Source organism: Lepisosteus oculatus, chromosome 18 (genome assembly GCF_040954835.1).
Source record: "Lepisosteus oculatus isolate fLepOcu1 chromosome 18, fLepOcu1.hap2, whole genome shotgun sequence".
NCBI lineage: Eukaryota > Metazoa > Chordata > Actinopteri > Semionotiformes > Lepisosteidae > Lepisosteus > Lepisosteus oculatus.
In genome coordinates, this window is record NC_090713.1 from 21818549 (window position 1) to 21835089 (window position 16541).

At 52.6% G+C, this 16541-nt stretch overlaps 2 protein-coding genes and 1 long non-coding RNA gene across 5 annotated transcripts in view; 1 reads left to right on the forward strand and 2 right to left on the reverse strand.

Moving 5' to 3' along the window:
- The window catches only part of slc8a4a (solute carrier family 8 member 4a), a 43034-nt gene extending 36150 nt beyond the window's left edge, over positions 1 to 6884 (forward strand). Inside the window, exons 6-7 of the mRNA XM_069180229.1 lie at positions 1071 to 1343; positions 1807 to 6884. Coding sequence (XP_069036330.1) covers positions 1071 to 1343; positions 1807 to 2186 — 653 coding nt within the window. The 3' untranslated portion in view covers positions 2187 to 6884. The remainder of the gene's footprint in view (positions 1 to 1070; positions 1344 to 1806) is intronic.
- Positions 358 to 11143, reverse strand: LOC138224015 (uncharacterized). Its single transcript, XR_011182384.1, has 2 exons — positions 10903 to 11143; positions 358 to 2182 (listed from the first exon to the last, which is right to left on the reverse strand). It is a non-coding gene; the product is annotated as an uncharacterized lncRNA (long non-coding RNA).
- A 1741-nt stretch (positions 11144 to 12884) lies between these two features.
- The window catches only part of plcb3 (phospholipase C, beta 3 (phosphatidylinositol-specific)), a 39622-nt gene continuing 35965 nt past the window's right edge, over positions 12885 to 16541 (reverse strand). For 2 of the 3 annotated variants that reach the window (XM_069180088.1, XM_069180086.1), the window contains one exon: positions 12885 to 16534. In XM_069180088.1, coding sequence (XP_069036189.1) covers positions 16241 to 16534 — 294 coding nt within the window. In that variant the 3' untranslated portion in view covers positions 12885 to 16240. The remainder of the gene's footprint in view (positions 16535 to 16541) is intronic. The other variant, XR_011182337.1, reaches the window with a different exon arrangement.

Genomic DNA, 16541 nt, shown 5'->3' on the forward strand with positions numbered 1-16541 from the left:
CCGTGTTGAATGGAGCATAAAGCAGCGAGATGACAGGAAATGTGTGTTATTAGCCCCCCCCACACACACACACACACTCGCGCACACTCCCTGTCTGGGTGCAGTGCGCTGCCACACGGCTCAGTCAGTCAGGAAGGGGCGTGCCGGCGTCGCTGCCAGGTGTCAGGTGGCTCCGAGATCTCCGTGTCAGCCCAGCGGGCAGGACGCAGCTGCGAGAGACGCCATCGCCCAGAGCGAGCCCCCACCCGAAGAGTGTGCGAGTGCCCCTTCTGCCCTTGCGCCTGGCACCAGTGTCTCCTTCTGCCCAACCAACCCCCCCCCCCCCAAGCCACAGAAGCACATCATTCGCTCATCGTCTTCTGTTTCACAAGATAAGATCGCTTTATTGGCCATATACAATTTCTTGCATTAGGAATTTGTCTTTTCGCACACCCCAGCTTGCTCTCAATCCTGTTCTCTCAGTTAACTCTGGTTCTCTTGGACTGTATGGTGGTTTTCTGTGGATCCATTTATTCTGCCGATTTAACTGTGGATTTATTGATCAGACTGCTGTGTGACTGTGTTAACTGTGGATCTGTCCGACTGTATGGTGACAGTACTTTCCGTGGGTCTGACTCTATTACGGCTATTTGGATCCGTCTCTGTTGTGACTTTTAACTGTTCATTTATTGATCAGTTTGTTGTGACTGTATTAACTGTGGATCTATCAGACTGTATAGTGGCAGTACTTTGTATGGATCTGACTGTGTATTGTGTCTATTAACTTTAGATCCAACTCTGTATTGTGACTATTGTGGATCTATTGAGCAGATTTATATATTGTGACTGTATGACCTGGGGACCTGACTCTATATCGGGACTATCGTGGATCTATTGATCAGACTACAGTATACAGTACGTTATTGCTGCATTGGATCTGTCGGACAATCCAAGTATAGTGGCTGTGACCCGTGGCTGTCTCATCTCGTCCGCGTATCGTTTATCCCGGTGCGTCTCCCGCGAGGGCTGGCGAAATCGGCTAGGGTGCCGGGCTGCGCTCACGATGTCCTGTCTGCCCGCCCTGCCCCCAGGGGACGACGACGAGGAGGAGAGCGGGGAGGAGCGCCTGCCCTCCTGCTTCGACTACATCATGCACTTCCTGACCGTCTTCTGGAAGGTGCTGTTCGCCTTCGTGCCGCCCACGGAGTACTGGAACGGCTGGGCCTGCTTCCTGGTGTCCATCTCGCTGATCGGCGTGCTGACGGCCGTCACCGGCGACCTGGCCTCGCACTTCGGCTGCACCGTGGGGCTGAAGGACTCGGTCACGGCCGTGGTGTTCGTGGCGCTGGGCACCTCTGTGCCAGGTCAGTCCACCTGCCTGTCCAGTGTATTAACCCCTCTCTCCATCTCTCTCCAGTGTATTAACCCTTCTCTCCATCTCTCTCCAGTGTATTAACCCCTCTCTCTGTCTCTCTCCAGTGTATTAACCCCTCTCTCTCCGTCTCTCTCCAGTGTATTAGCACTTCCCTGTCTCCAGTGTATTAATCCCTCTCTCTCCCATGTTTTAACCCTATTAGCCCCTCTCTCCAGTGTATTAACCCCTCTCCCATGTTTTAACTCCTATTAACCCTTCTCTCTGTCTCCAGTGTATTAACCCCTCTCCCATCTCTTAACCCCTATTTACCCTTCTGTCTCCAGTGTATTAACCCCTCTCTCTCTCCCATGTTTTAACCCTATTAGCCCCTCTCTCCAGTGTATTAACAACCCCCCTCCCCCCCTCTCTCCCTGGTGTATGAACACTCTCTCTTCCTCTCTCCCTCTCCTCAGACACCTTTGCCAGTAAAGTGGCAGCTATCCAGGACCAGTACGCCGACGCCTCCATCGGCAACGTCACGGGCAGCAACGCGGTGAACGTCTTCCTGGGCATCGGCGTGGCGTGGACCATCGCCGCCGTCTACTGGCGCGCCCAGGGGAAGGACTTCCGGGTGGACCCGGGCTCGCTGGCCTTCACCGTCACGCTCTTCACCATCTTCGCCTTCGTCAACGTCACCGTGCTGATGTACCGGCGGCGGGCGAGCGTGGCGGGGGGCGAGCTGGGGGGGCCGCGGACTGCCAAGCTGCTCACCACCCTCCTCTTCCTCTTCCTGTGGCTGCTCTACATCCTGCTGGCCTCGCTGGAGGCCTACTGCCACATCCAGGGCTTCTGAGCGGGGACAGACAGAGCGAGAGAGGGACGGAGAGACGGGAAGGGACAAATCAAAAATGAACGGGAAGAAGAAAAGGGGGAAAGGACCTTCCCTTCCCCCTGAATGGCTTGGCAGACACCCCCTCTACACAGTCATACTGCGTGTCCCCCCCCCCACTTTACCCTCCCTCCTACTCCCATGTCCCCTCCTTCCCTTATACTCCTCCCTCCTCTCCATCCATCCCCCCCCCTCTCTTCCTCCTCTCCCCTTCTCACTCTCTTTTTTCCTCCACCCCCCGCACCTGGGAGTGCGCCTTGAGCCGGGGGAGGCGAGCATCGGCGCCAGGTGGGAGGAGTAGGCGCAAGGAAGCACGAGAACACGCAGCTACATGATCCGACCACCGGGTGGCGCTGTCCGTTGTGAGAGGAAGGGCAGGTGGGGGGCAGACCCCTCTCGGAAGTGCAAGCAGTCGCGTACGCGTTCCCTGTACACGAACGAAAGCAAGGCACCGACACATGGGCACCCTTCTGCGTCCACACACTCTTAACGCACGGCATCACTCCCACACGCATGCGCCGGGCGTGTCCTCGCTGCATATTACACGCTATAGGCCCCACTTACAGTTTACAGTCTCGTGTTTGGGGCACCTTGTTGGGAAAGGCGCTATATTAAAAATAAATGGAATTGAATGTGTCCTAGGCGCCCGAGGAGAGAGGAGTTCCCCCTCCCTGCCCTCCTCTGTGATCTCCATTGGTCTGTTCCATTTTTAAAAGAGTTTTTCATTTGTGTTCGTGCTCTCATCCTGATCATACTGGAGCTCACCGGCCCGGAACAGACCCTCGGAGACACGACAGCGATGGGAAGCTGGAGAATGAGGACACATTTCCAGATGTATGTCTGTATATATATATCTACCTATCCCTGTCCTGCTGCTGGCCTGTGTGCAGCACTGGACTCTCGTGAGGAGGCATGAACGAACTGGACAGGCTCTCTTCCTCCTCGCCTTCCTCTTTGGCTCCCCTGAACAGTTACCCGTACCGGGGACCCGATCACCTCTCTCTGAACCGGGTTTCTTAATTTATCTGTATTTATCGGAGAAGGACGGGAACTCAAGCGGAAGGAGAAACGACGTTGCGTTTCACCATTTTCATTTCTTTCCTGTGTTCGTTTTTTTATTATTCTTATTGTTATACTGATTGTAGGCTGGGATTCCACTTCACCCAGTGCAACCTGTGAGAAAGCACCGCGGCTCTGCTCCCCGGGGACAGGCTGGACGAACCCCCGCCCTCTTCGGTCTGTTTCGGAAACTGCGGATCAAGAGGGATACCCTGGCAAACTAACGGTCAGCAGACCCCGCGGAGACAAACCGACACTTGTTGAGGGAAAATTCTGCACTGATGCCACAAGTTATCAGGCTTGGTAGACCAGGAGGACAGCTGGTCCAGTGGTTCAGGTCCGGTCTTGTTAGACCAGGGGGACAGCTGGTCCAGTGGTTCAGGGCCAGTCTTGTTAGACCAGGGGGACAGCTGGTCCAGTGGTTCAGGGCCAGTCTTGTTAGACCAGGGGGACAGCTGGTCCAGTGGTTCAGGGCCAGTCTTGTTAGACCAGGGGGACAGCTGGTCCAGTGGTTCAGGGCCAGTCTTGTTAGACCAGGGGGACAGCTGGTCCAGTGGTTCAGGGCCAGTCTTGTTAGACCAGGGGGACAGCTGGTCCAGTGGTTCAGGGCCAGTCTTGTTACACCAGGAGGACAGCTGGTCCAGTGATTCAGGGCCAGTCTTGTTAGACCAGGAGGACAGCTGGTCCAGTGGTTCAGGGCCAGTCTTGTTAGACCAGGAGGACAGCTGGTCCAGTGATTCAGGGCCAGTCTTGTTAGACCAGGGGGACAGCTGGTCCGGTGGTTCAGGTCCAGTCTGTACATGTCTTCCGACTACATCTCTACTGAGAGACGTTAAAAATCCAGCAAAATGGCGCTGCTTTCAGTGTTCATGCCTTTCAGAGGTGGAAATACTGGTTCCTAGGGAGACGGATAGATAAGGTACAGAGATGTGTAGCTCTTTATGTGTGAGTCTCGTTGTTTTGAGGTTTAGCCTGATTTCTTGGTACCTACAGAGACAGATTGATTCTGCTCAGGAGGTAGCCAGACAGACGTATTTCTTCCTGGGGGCTGCAGTGCGCAGAGACGGGCAGACCTGGCCCTGCTGTATATAGCCCATACCTTCACACATGCCCCCTGGTGTGCACTGCGCAGGCCTCTATTTTTAGCCCTTGCGTCGCGTTGCTAGGAGACGGTATCCAGGAGGGAGGCATTGTTCTGGTTGTCGAGGTGTCGGTAAAGAGGGAGGGGGTAGGGGGTGTGTCCTCACCGGGGGGGGGGGTCCCTTCAAGATAGAGCAGTCTCTTTCCCCGGCAGCTCGAAGGCCACAATCCGACATTAGTTTGAAACTTTAACGAGCTCTTGCCAAGCTCTAGACACCATACAAGGCTTTGTCGGTTATTTTTAAGGCTTGTACCCAGACACGTCACCCATAAGTGACTAATATGCAGCCTAATAGCTGGCGCTTAAAATAAATCCTCCTGTTCCGAGTCACTGTCACTCTGCACCTCAGACTGGTCCTGCCCATCCGGTCCGCAGCGAAGCATCCCGGCCCGCACACACACAGGGGCCCGGAAGGATGGCAGTTGTGCCGGAGTCTTCCAGGGGTTTTTCCGCGCTTTGCCGGCGTGTCCCGTTCCAGGGGCTGTGCTGTGCTGCACTCTGCCTTCCCACTGATGCTTCTCCAGTACCCACAGGTATTAAACCCCCCCCCCCCCCTCCTCCTCCTCCCCGCAGCTGGGTAAATCCGGCAGCTGGTGGTTACCGTTGCCGGGATCAGCGGGGTTTTAACGGGATGGGCTTGCTGGCCGCCAGCCAGCCGGGGCTCTTGGCTCCTGTATGGAGCGAGGCCGCTGTGCTGCGCGCCAGACGAAGCCCACACGCCGGAGGACAGAAGGTGCCACTGTTGGCTATGCTGGTCACTGCTAACTCGAGGGCACCCCCTGGTGGAGACCAGTAGCATTACTACCCCCCTGGCGTGTCTCCACTCTCACTGCATCCCAGGGCTCAGTGTCCTCCGTCTCTGTCCAGTAGGTGGGTGACCCCCCCAGGGTGCTGTGTGTGTGTGTGGGGGGACCCCAGTCTCGGTGCCCCCTGTCTCACTACACCCCAGAGCTCAGTGTCCACCACAGTGCAGTTTGAGTTTGCTCTCTGGGTCTCTGTGTGTTTTAAGTTTGGATATTTGGATATTTTTAATGTTAACAAGAAGAGACTTCTAGAAAAAAACCAGCTCCATCAAGCAGCTTGTACAGAATGTTTCCCTTTCTGCCCGACTCTTCCTCTTCCGTTCTTCTCCCGTGACCCTTGTGTGTTGCGCTGGGGGAGCTTGTGGAAATGTCTTCCTGATTTTTAACACAATCGCGCTGGGCAGGTGCCTGTATCTCCCCCCCCCCAGCTGGACTGGACAGCTCGTTCCCCCGTTGCAAGTCTCTGTTCAGTCTTTGCCAAAAGGAAAGGTTCACTGGCATCAGTGCAGAATCCTGCTTGTGGCGGTATGTGCTGCCGCTACATGCACTGGGGGGGGCACTCTTAACTGTACGGTTCACCAGTGCTGCGGTTTGCAGAGGTCGACTCCAAGGTGTTTGACAGACAGAAAGCCCTGTCCAATAATCGCCCCCAAACTTAGATTTTCCACTACAGTTCCTCTGAGCAATATTAATAGCTAGGACTCAAGAAAAAGGTAGAATATTGTCCCCCTAAACCGAAACAAATACTACTAAATGGATGCTTGAATTATGTCAAAATCAGCCTGTAGTGGTGTGAGTGACATTTAGATGAGCCAATCATAGCCTGAATAACATGACGACAAGCCCTTTAGTGCCGCCTCAGCCAATAACGCATCAAATGATGTGATGGGCAGCTAATCCTGTTCTGAATATCGTCATAATTGACCGATCATCACCCGAATGATGGACATGCCTTAGGGAAGGCTGGACGGCTGACCTCATCTCTCGGGCGGATTTTGTTTTTATGGTTTTGTACTTTTTTTTTTCTTTTTCGTTTTGAAATACCTGTACCGTGTTTACAGATTCTGCTGCGTAAGAGCAAAAAAAAAACAGAAAGGTGGGAGAAAAAAAACGTTTAATTATTTTTCTCGAATAAGACTAATTTTATTTAAAATCTTTTAAGAAAAAAAAAAGAAATGATGCATAAAAAAATAAATGTTGAAATAAAAGACCTTTCTTTCCTCTGCATGTTGCCTGTTGTACAGTACACACTGTAGGTGCAGTTAGCCCTTGCTGTTGTCATTACAGTGTTATGTGACCGATGTCTAGTTGACCAGACCTGTAAGCCTGATTGTTTCTGTGTATCTCTCACTGTGTTACTGCTTCCTAACTGTGTATCTCTCTGGATGCTGGGGAACCTTGTGTCTTTATTGGTATGTGCTTCCTCCTGTTACTCTGTTTCTACCTCTTTGCCTCACCTGCTCTCCCTTCTCTCTCTCTCCCCCCTTCCCCCCCTCTCCTGTCTATTTCCTGTTTCTCTTCATCCCCACTCTCTCCAGCTCTCCCTCTTCCATTCTTTTTTAAAAAAAAAATCTTCTCTGAGTTTTTCTGCTCACTGTGACACAGGCGACACCTACGTTACCCTCCCCCCCCCCCCCCGAAAAAAAATAAAATGAAAAAGGGACCGATCATGTCTCAGCTCACTGTCCCCCTCCCCGTTTCCATCGAAAAATTCCATCTCTATCACAGTAAAGTTCTTGCGGTTTCTTCCAGTCGTATTGTGTGGTCATGTGAATAACTGCGTTAGCGTGCTGCGCACCTGGACAGGGCTCTGGATTTTCATCACTCTCAACACTAAAGAAACGGCAACAGATTTTCCTCACGAGGAGATTTCGGTACGAGAAGGAGTACTGATTACATTTTAGATTCTGTATTAAGAATTTTCTGAACCCCTGCCCCCAATTCCCTCTCTGAAATCCTACAGAATTCCCTTCTAGAACCACACCATCCATCCCTCCACTTTCAAGGTGATTTATCCAGGACAGGGTCACAGGGCAGCCAGACTCTTTCTGGACAGGGTACAGCCTGGACAGGACACCAGTCCACTGCAGGGCACACACAGACACACACTCACACTAGTGCCAGTTAAGCCACCACTCTGTCTGGATTGAGGGAGGAAACCCACATGAACTCAGGGAGAACATGCAAACTCCACACAGACAGCAGCAGGGGGTCTGGAATTGAACCCAGGGCCCCGGCGCTGCCAGGCATCACTGCTCCACCCGCGCTCATGGGGAATTCAAACTCAAAACAAACCCCGTAGGATTTTTGCTAGCCGGGTTATTGTGGATACCAGGAAATCTCCTGAAGGACCTAGGAATTCTCCTGGGCCGATCATGCAGGATCTGCATTACGGAGACAAAATAAAGGACAAGTTCTGCCAGACGAGATCCACAGCGAACAGGAATCGCAGAGCGTTCTTCCCCGTGCGTGAATCCAAGGTGGTTCTGGGTACCGAAATCTGGAATTAATCCCCTGCAAGATTTTTTTTTTTTTTTTTTAATGCAGAGGGACAGTTTTGCTGCACATTTCTTCAATAAAGAAAATCCCTTCCTGTGATCAGGGGGACCCAGTGGGGAGGGGGGGGGACAATCCCAGTGGGACAGAGCTGGAGGCTGGCCAGTTGAACAGGGGAGCAGCCCAGATTCTGGGGGTAGACTGATCTCAGTGCAGAGGTGATCTGTACAGAAAGTGGTTGGTGGACGGGTATCCCCGAGTCCAGTTCATCCTGGGGTCACTGCAGGAGCTGCCCAGTGTTTCTCTTCCTGTCTGCTTCTCCCAGGCAGTCAGTGGGTGAGTGGGGGTGTGTACAGCTAAGTGACTATGGAGGTGTGGAAGCCTGTATGAGACTGTGCCTACAGTACTGTATGTGTGTACGGTGTTACTCTTTATATAGGGCTTCTGTAGGGAATGGGCAGCTCCAGTCCTTAAGAGCCAGATTCCTGCAGGTTTAGAGCTACTTTTCAACTAGTGACTAATTAGGAATTGAACATTTTATCCCAGTACTGCCCCAAAACCAAAGGGCACTGCAGTGCTCGTGGACTGGAGCCGCCTGTCCCTGCTCTGAACTCTAGCGTGACACAATCCCTCTTTCGAAGGTGTCTGAGAGTCAAGAACATCTTTCAAAACATATATATAAAAAAAATAAAATAAAAAAAGACCCCAAAAAACATAACCTACACGAGCAGAGAGCTCCACACAGGCGGGACCCGAGACCAAGGCGAGGGCGGGGTGAGCTTCCAGGAGCAGGAAGGAGACAGCTGCACCCCTGGGGTTTGGGGGACTCGGCACAGGACGCGAGGGCCAGAGGGGCCTGCTGGCTGCCCCCGAGCCCAGGTGGAAAGACAGTGTGGTACCAGGACAGCTCCCCTGAGCCCGACTGCATTCACGAACACCTACAGACCGTATCCCACAACCCCTATACACCGTTCCAATACCAGAACGCCTACAGAAAACCTCCACACTTATATATAAAACTTATATACTTATATAAAACTTATATACTTATATACTTATATACTTATATATATACACATATATATATACACTTATATATAAAACTTCTGTCCCTTATATATGCAATCCCAGATTATAGACCTACACAAAAACACTTGTATTTCAGTTCCAGACATTCACCAATTTAGCTTAAATAAGACAACCTATATATTTATCAGAACATACAGTAGACATCCCTTATACCAAAACACCTATGTACAATACCTTATGCAAGAGCCAATATACTAGAACAGCTATATACCTTATAAAAGAAAAACTATACGCCTACATACCTTATCAGAGCACCTATATGCTTTGGATAGCTTTCAGAAAACCTATATACAGTACGTATACTAGAATGTACCTTATATAAAGAAACCCACAGAGCTATACCAGAACACAGATACAGCTTATATAGTGAAAACAGATATACCCATTCCAGAAAAATATACACTGTACCTTATTCCAGCAAACCTTCACACCTGCAACAGATAACCACTACACCTTGTACGAGAAAACCTACATGCCAATTCAAGAATACAGTTATACCTTAACTGAACCTTAACCGAAAAACAGAAACACTTTATACCTAATAAAACGTATTATAATATAATAAAAACGTTGTGATTTCTCTCTTCCCTTTTCAGCATGGAACAAACCTATTACTTGTTCCTTTGCAGAATACGCAGGCTGACGCAGCTACCCGCCTGAACTATAATAAAAACTATATACCTATACCAGAATACCTACAAAGTTTATATAGGAAATCCTATGTTATACTACATATACTATATGCTTATACCAGAAAAAGATACACCTTACAGCAGATCGCCTGTATATAGTTTATATACCAAACCTATACTTGCACCTATACCAGAAAAGATATATACCTCACACCAGAACTGGGACATATACCAGAAAATCTGCATACCTTGTGCCAGAACACTTCTGTGCCTTATTTAAGACAACGTATAATGGCACCACTGGGAAATAAATGAACCAAAAAAAAGAAAAGACATAAAATAAATAGCACGGATATAGAGCTATATTTTATGCCCCTCCTCCGCCAAAATGGGAAATAAGAGGATTTTATTCCAATACAAATGTTTTTAAATCGATAATACTATTTTTTCTTAATAATATACCAAAGTTATGGTTTCAAGAAACCTCCCCTGGCACGGACAACGGCACAAAGCCTTTCGCCGTAAGGCTGGAGAGCACACAGGGAGGGACATGGGACACTTCCGCTGTGCCTGATGTCCTTGTGGACGGCCCCCTTCAGCTCAGCCCACGGGCTCTCAGGTGTAATAACACTGGAGGAGCAGAGGTCCGACAGACCAGATTCCACAAATGAATGGGATTTGGAAGGAGAAGCGTCTTTGAGGGAGGTTCTTCTCTAAAAAGGAAGATTGTGTTCTGGCCCAGGTAGTGTACACGATCTCAGGCATATAGGTTTCCTGGTGCTGGTCCACCATCAAGTATATCGGAGATATATAAACCTGGTCTTCCTGCAACATATATATGAGGTATAATAATAATAATGTTAATAATAATGTAATAATAATAGGTATGTACTGTATGGTGAGTTCTTTCAGAAGATACACGTTACAAGATCTTCTAGTACAGCTGTAGCATAAATGCTCACACATAACTTATTTTGGCTTCCCGTTACACGTTTTTCGGGTGATGCAGGTGTACTTCACCTTATCCTATCGACGCCACACGCGATGTGCAGTTGTTTTAATACCCTTAACACTGAAAATATGTCACTCGTGGCACGAAAATGTTTTGTTTTATTCCCCCCCGTGGAACAGAATCCACTGGGTTTCAGAGCATCTCGGCTCGGAGCACCAGATACTAACAGTTCATCGCCACTTCTGGGACGACCGGAAGTCTGCAACGTCCGCGCAGAGGCTTGTGGGGAAACGCGCGGCACGCGGCGCTGGAAGCGGCGTCGTTTTCAAAACGCAGCACGAGAAAGGGGGGAGGGGCCAGAGAGTCGGACCCCGGCTCTCAGACGAACAGCCCGCTTTCTTCCAGACCTTTCCGCCGTTCAGGCGTCCTTCCCGGCAAGAAAGACCCCCCCCCCCGAGTCGACGTGTTGTCTGTTGAGGGGGAGACCCGTTTCAGGGGGTGAACTTACCGCACCAGCCCGCCGGCCGGGGCCTCTCGAGCACCGCCGCGCCTTCTGGAAGAGTCGATACTGAGCTCAAGCCTGCCGCACTTGGGCGGGGCAACATAAAAACCCCGCCCCACCGAGCGCGAGTTCCGGTGGCCGCCGTGCGCTCACTTCCTGCCGCAGCCGGGCGCCCGCGCCCGCGAGGGGGGTTCAGGACCGAAGTGAGGACATGAGATTGTGTCCTCGATCTCATGACGTGTGTGCGTGTGCGGGGAAAATACTGTATAAGTCTTTCTACATACAGGAAACTGACGTTACCTGACCTGCTGAAATAAGACGTTAAGTAACTAACAACAGTAATAAAATAATAATAATCTTACGCTTATATAGAGCCTTTCTGGACACACCACTGAAAGCTTTTTACAGGTCATGGGGATCCCCTCCACCCCCAGCAGTGTGTACCCCCACCTGGATGATGCACCAGTCTGCTCCCCACACCCCAGCTCTCAGTGGGGAGGAGAGCAGAGTGATGGAGCCAGTTCAGAGAGGGGGGTTATCAGGAGGCCATGATGGGTGAAGGCCAGGGGGAAATTTGGCCAGGACACCGGGGTAACACCCCTACTCTTAATGAGAAACACCCTGGGATTTTTAATGACCACAGAGAGTCAGGACCTGTTTTTGGACGGTGCCTTTTTTACAGTAGTGTCCCTGTCACTATATTGGGGCATCAGGACCCACACAGACCGCAGGGTGAGCGCCCCCTGCTGGCCCCACTAACACCTCTCCCAGCAGCAGCCTCAGCTCTCCCAGGAGTCTCCCCTCCAGGTACTGGCCAGGCTCACTCCTGCTGGGCTCCAGTGGGCTGCCAGTGGGGAGCTTCAGCGTGATGTAGCTGCTGGCAACACAGGGTGAAGGATGATACACTTGAAGCGAACAGGGCCTGTAAATGTCATAAACCCACTTTATAAGTGCCCAACAAACACAGTTAACCGTAAAGGAACCATTAATAAAAGCTGAATAAGTGAAATATAACTGCCTTCAGGAATATTCATCATTGCTAAGGGTGATGTACTACTGGGTACCCGACGTTGTTTTAATGTTATCATCAATAAAGAACTCAATTATAGAATCAATTGTTTATTGTCTTCATTATTTATACCCCTTTTCCTGATGTATTGCTGAACAGCAGCAGCTAGCATTATAAACTGCACATCCCTTTGATAAATATTTTATAATCTGCAAAGCAGATTCATGCACAATTAACTGCATTTTAATCAACAGCGGCCAAATTGTCCTCCTATATCAACGCCTTATTACAGCGTAACCGGGGCTCGACAGGCCGTTCTGAACTGAGCAAGTGTTGTTCGTATCCGATGCTAAACGTCTGATATTTAACTTCTTTTTCTTCTTTAATCCCTTTCTCTCACTCTCGCAGTAATAAAATAAAACATCAGGAGCTTCCACAAGATAAGTTATGAATTTAGGACTAAAAGGTCAAGATTTAAATGTTTTAAGTGGCTTGCCATAATTTGCTTATTAATCATGTTGAAGTGTTATCCACTAGGTGGAGCGTGGTTTGAGGTCAAGCATCTCGGTTATCCCCTACACTTTGGGGGAACCCCCTCCTCCCCACTGTTTAGGCAAGTGGCCATGGCCCGGCCGGATTTTAACCCCAATCCTCAGACCAGCTCCTGCTTAGGAAAAGGGGGTGGGGGGGGTACAGAGAACTCCCAGTGTGTCTGTTTGGAAAACCGAGGGAACGCGCATTTCGGGAAAGACTGAGGAAGAGGCAGACCGCCCCTGGAGCCGGGTGGGAAATTTAGCTGCGTAGTTCAGGCAGCCCTGAAGAAATGGCTGCGTGTCACAACGTTTTCAATCTCCATCCCTTATCCAGTCCGGGGGCGCAGGGGAGCTGCTCCCGCCTGCTCCGGTGCTGGGCCACCCCCCTGCTCCGGGATTCCCACAGAGCCGCCAGGAAATCGAAAACGCGGCACAGCCACACCGTCTCAAAACGAAAACCTCCGTCTTTATTGCATTTACAAAGTCATATTGTTCAACAAGAGGGAAAAACAAGATTAGGTACATCCAGAACAATTCCCTTTCGACTCGGGGCTCCCTGGCATCCGGGGATACGGAATCGTCCGCCGGATCGCGGAAGGAGGATTCCCAGTCTCGCTGGCGTTCAACCCCAGGCCTGCAGCGTGGAGGTGACTCGGGAGCGGAACGCCCTTCCCGGGATTACTCTGGAATCACAGTCTCCTCTATCCCTCGTTACACCTAATTGTTTTAATTGATTCCGGACTTCGCAACAGGAGTTGGGAGAGAAGCTCCAAGATAAACTCAAGGGAGGGCTGTAGCACGAGCTCCAGCCTCCATCTTGGTCAGAGCCGGACAACATGCAAACGAGCTGCTGGATAAACAGGGTCAATTAGTGGTTGGTGTTAGTGGTTTCAGCTCATGAGTATGCCCTGTTGCCACAACACTGGAGTGGCTTTCTGTGCCTGTCTGTACCGGTCGCAGCCACCTGCAGGGACTTTCTGTGCCTGTCTGTACCGGTCGCAGCCACCTGGAGTGGCTTTCTGTGCCTGACTGTACCGGTCGCAGCCACCTGGAGTGGCTTTCTGTGCCTGTCTGTACCGGTTGCAGCCACCTGGAGTGGCTTTCTGTGCCTGTCTGTACCTATCACAGAATAAGTGCCCTACAGGAGGAGATGCCCAGAAACTCATCCCACTGCAAATCCGGAGCTGAACGCCAGGAGCCGTGCCCCGGCACGGACACGGGGAGAGGCGGAGGGACCGAGCGAGGAGTCAAAAGTGCAATAAGTTACAAGATCCGCTTCCGATATACTGGGAGACACGGGCCGGAAAGGGTCCGGATTCAGACGGAGGCTTATTTCCGTACAGCAGGAGACTCTTCCCTTTAGTCCGTTTTCTTTTTCCTTTTAAAAAAAAGAGTTACGTCTACTTTTAAAAAAAAAAAAATTAAAATACATTCTCACCATTACACCGATTTCCCTAAAGTAAAAACGAAACCCGAGCGTACCGGGTCCGAACACCAACCACCGCAAAGCCTCCCTCCCCTCCCCCAACTCAGTAGCAGAATTTCTTTTTAAAAACACAAATCAGGACGATAAACCCAAGGAAAGCATCCCATCATCAAAAAAATATACAACATGTCAGGTGTTCAACATTTACAACGCAGTCCAGAAGCTGGAGCTCCCCCGGACCGGACCGGACCGGAATCTCATCCCACGGGCCTCCCCATCTCATGGGCCGCCAGCGTCCCTCAGGCCGGTCCGTGGGACCCCAGCTCGCACAGCAGAGCACAGACAGGGGGCGCCGTACCGTTTACAGCGGGGCGCTCGGACTCGCGCCCCCACCCCCCCCGGCGGCCTGGTCCCTTCCGGGTTTTGCCGAGTCGTCGGTTACCCAATTAAGCTCGTTACTGTCCTAATTGGACGCTTCTAGCATCTTCCTCGAGGTCTTTTACAGCTGATGGGCACACCCCCCTCTTCATTAACTACTGTTGCTCAGGCATCAGCCCGGCCTTGTCTGAAGCATCGCAATCAAGCAGCTCATTAACCAGGCCCGCCACGTACCAGAGCTCGGCTGGATCAAAACCCAGGAGAGACCGGGACCCTCCGGGATCCGGGTCCGACGCCCTCGGTTTACCCTCCCCTTTACAGCATTCAAGGTCAAGTGGCCAGATTCCCCGCCGCGCAGCAGTCTGATCCACTCCAGGTTTTACAGTGTCGCCAGCCGGACTCCCGGCGAACTGCAGCCTGATCCACCCCGGGCTTCCGGGAGCAGGGATCGCGAGGAACCGATCCCGAATTTGTCCCCCCAGCGCTGCTCCCGCCTCTGCATTTCCGGGTCTCTCCCCCCGGCTGCTTCGCGCCCAGCTTCGGGGGCGGAAGAGAAGAGAAACCGGGGCTCACGCCCGTGCACCTCCGTCTCCTCTTCGTGCCTTCGAAAAGGAAGGAGAGAAAGGAGGGGTCGCTCCGGCGGACCGGAAGACGGGAGTCTCCCTGCGAGAGGGAATCTCCCGGCGCAGCCCAGAACAGCCCGTCCTTACCTGAGAGGCCCCAGCCGGGCCGCTCCTCGGATGGATCCCTCCTGCCCGGATTCGAGCTGGACTTCGACTCAGGCGCCTCTCGCAGGCCCCCACACCCCCCCAGCCCCGGGTCCCACGTCCCTCCCGGCAGCCGAAAAACCCGGGCCCTCCGAGTCCGGGGCTTGTCTTAAGCCTCGATGAGAGCCTGACTGAGGGCAGATATTCCTTTCACGCCAGGTGTGCTTCTTCAGATACGTGGGCGACCTCTGGTGGCCAAGCGGAGGTACTACACCCAGCAACAGATTCCCCCCCCCCAGCCCCTCCTACTGCCTCCAGTTAGCAGCCGCAGTGCAGGGACCTTCCCAGATGGCGCACAGGCAGGGACGGCACGCTCAGACTCCCACTGCACAGCTGTGTGATCCATTCCGGGTCTTAACCCGCTGCACCGCGCGCGCAGTATCGTCGAGACTCGACAGCGGTTCGCACCCAGGTTAGCCTGGAGAGGCCTGTGCAGCAGGACTTAGTCCGGATCTCCTGCGCCCCCCCCACCCCCCCCAAAAAACGGGACGCTGGAGGGTTCTGGTCAGCTGGTCCCACCCTGGAAAAAAGCCCCCGAGAGAGTGCAGCGCCCCCCCCCCCCACCACAAATCGTACCGCCCTGTCCCCGCCTTCCGCATGAACTCGCCGCAGGGCCTGACGCAGAAGATCGAACAGGAGTTGGAGGGCTCAGCCAGCGACAGATTCACATCTGGGGTCGCGGGCCCTGAGGAGCAGCAAGACTGGGGTACCAGTGGTATGAGACCCCCCCAGGGTCCTGTGTGTTTGTGTGGGGGGGACCCCGATATCGCTGCTCCCCTGGGCTGAGTGTCCAGTCAGCGGGGGGGGGGGGCGAACCGGACAGTCAGCGCCTGTACTACATGAACGTTTACGAGGACATCCTGCCTGCAGACGTTTCAGATTGAGCTTCAGGGGGTGCCGCAGCTTGTCCGAATCGAGGAGACGCAAAGAGACAAAACGAAAACTAAAAAGGACGAGAGAGGTTTAAAAATAAAAAGCCCGTCTGTGCATGGGGGTGGGGAGTTCAAATACACTAAACCGCACGAAAAACTAAAAAGGGAAAATAGCTCTGCCTATTAAAAACACTGCCTGCAGGTGGACGATCGTCTCCACCTGCCCGGCCAGTCCTCTCCAGGCCAAAAGATCCAATTCGGGGGGGGGAAAGGCGAATAAAAACGTTCTTTTCCTATGTGAAGGTGGGGGGGGGGGGCTGCGGGAGAATCCGGATCTGCAGGCGGGAGTTCGGGAGAGGCTATGAGGCCGTCAGCTCCGCCTCCGACATCACGGGGGTCCCGGAGGAGGAGGAGGCCAAGGAGGCGGTGCTATTGTCCAGGCTCCGCCCCCCGGCCCAGCTCCGGTTGGGCGTGACGGGCGGCGTGCTGTGATTGGACGGCGGGCCGGAGCCCGGGCTGTCGCTGGACGTCCGGCTGAGGGGGCCCTCCTGGCGGGCGCCCCTGGCCTCCTGCTGCTCCTGCAGGTGCCGGCAGATCTCCTCGGGCAGGCCCTGCAGCTCCAGCGCCAGCTCCTGCTCCAGGTCCGACTGCCTCTGCGGG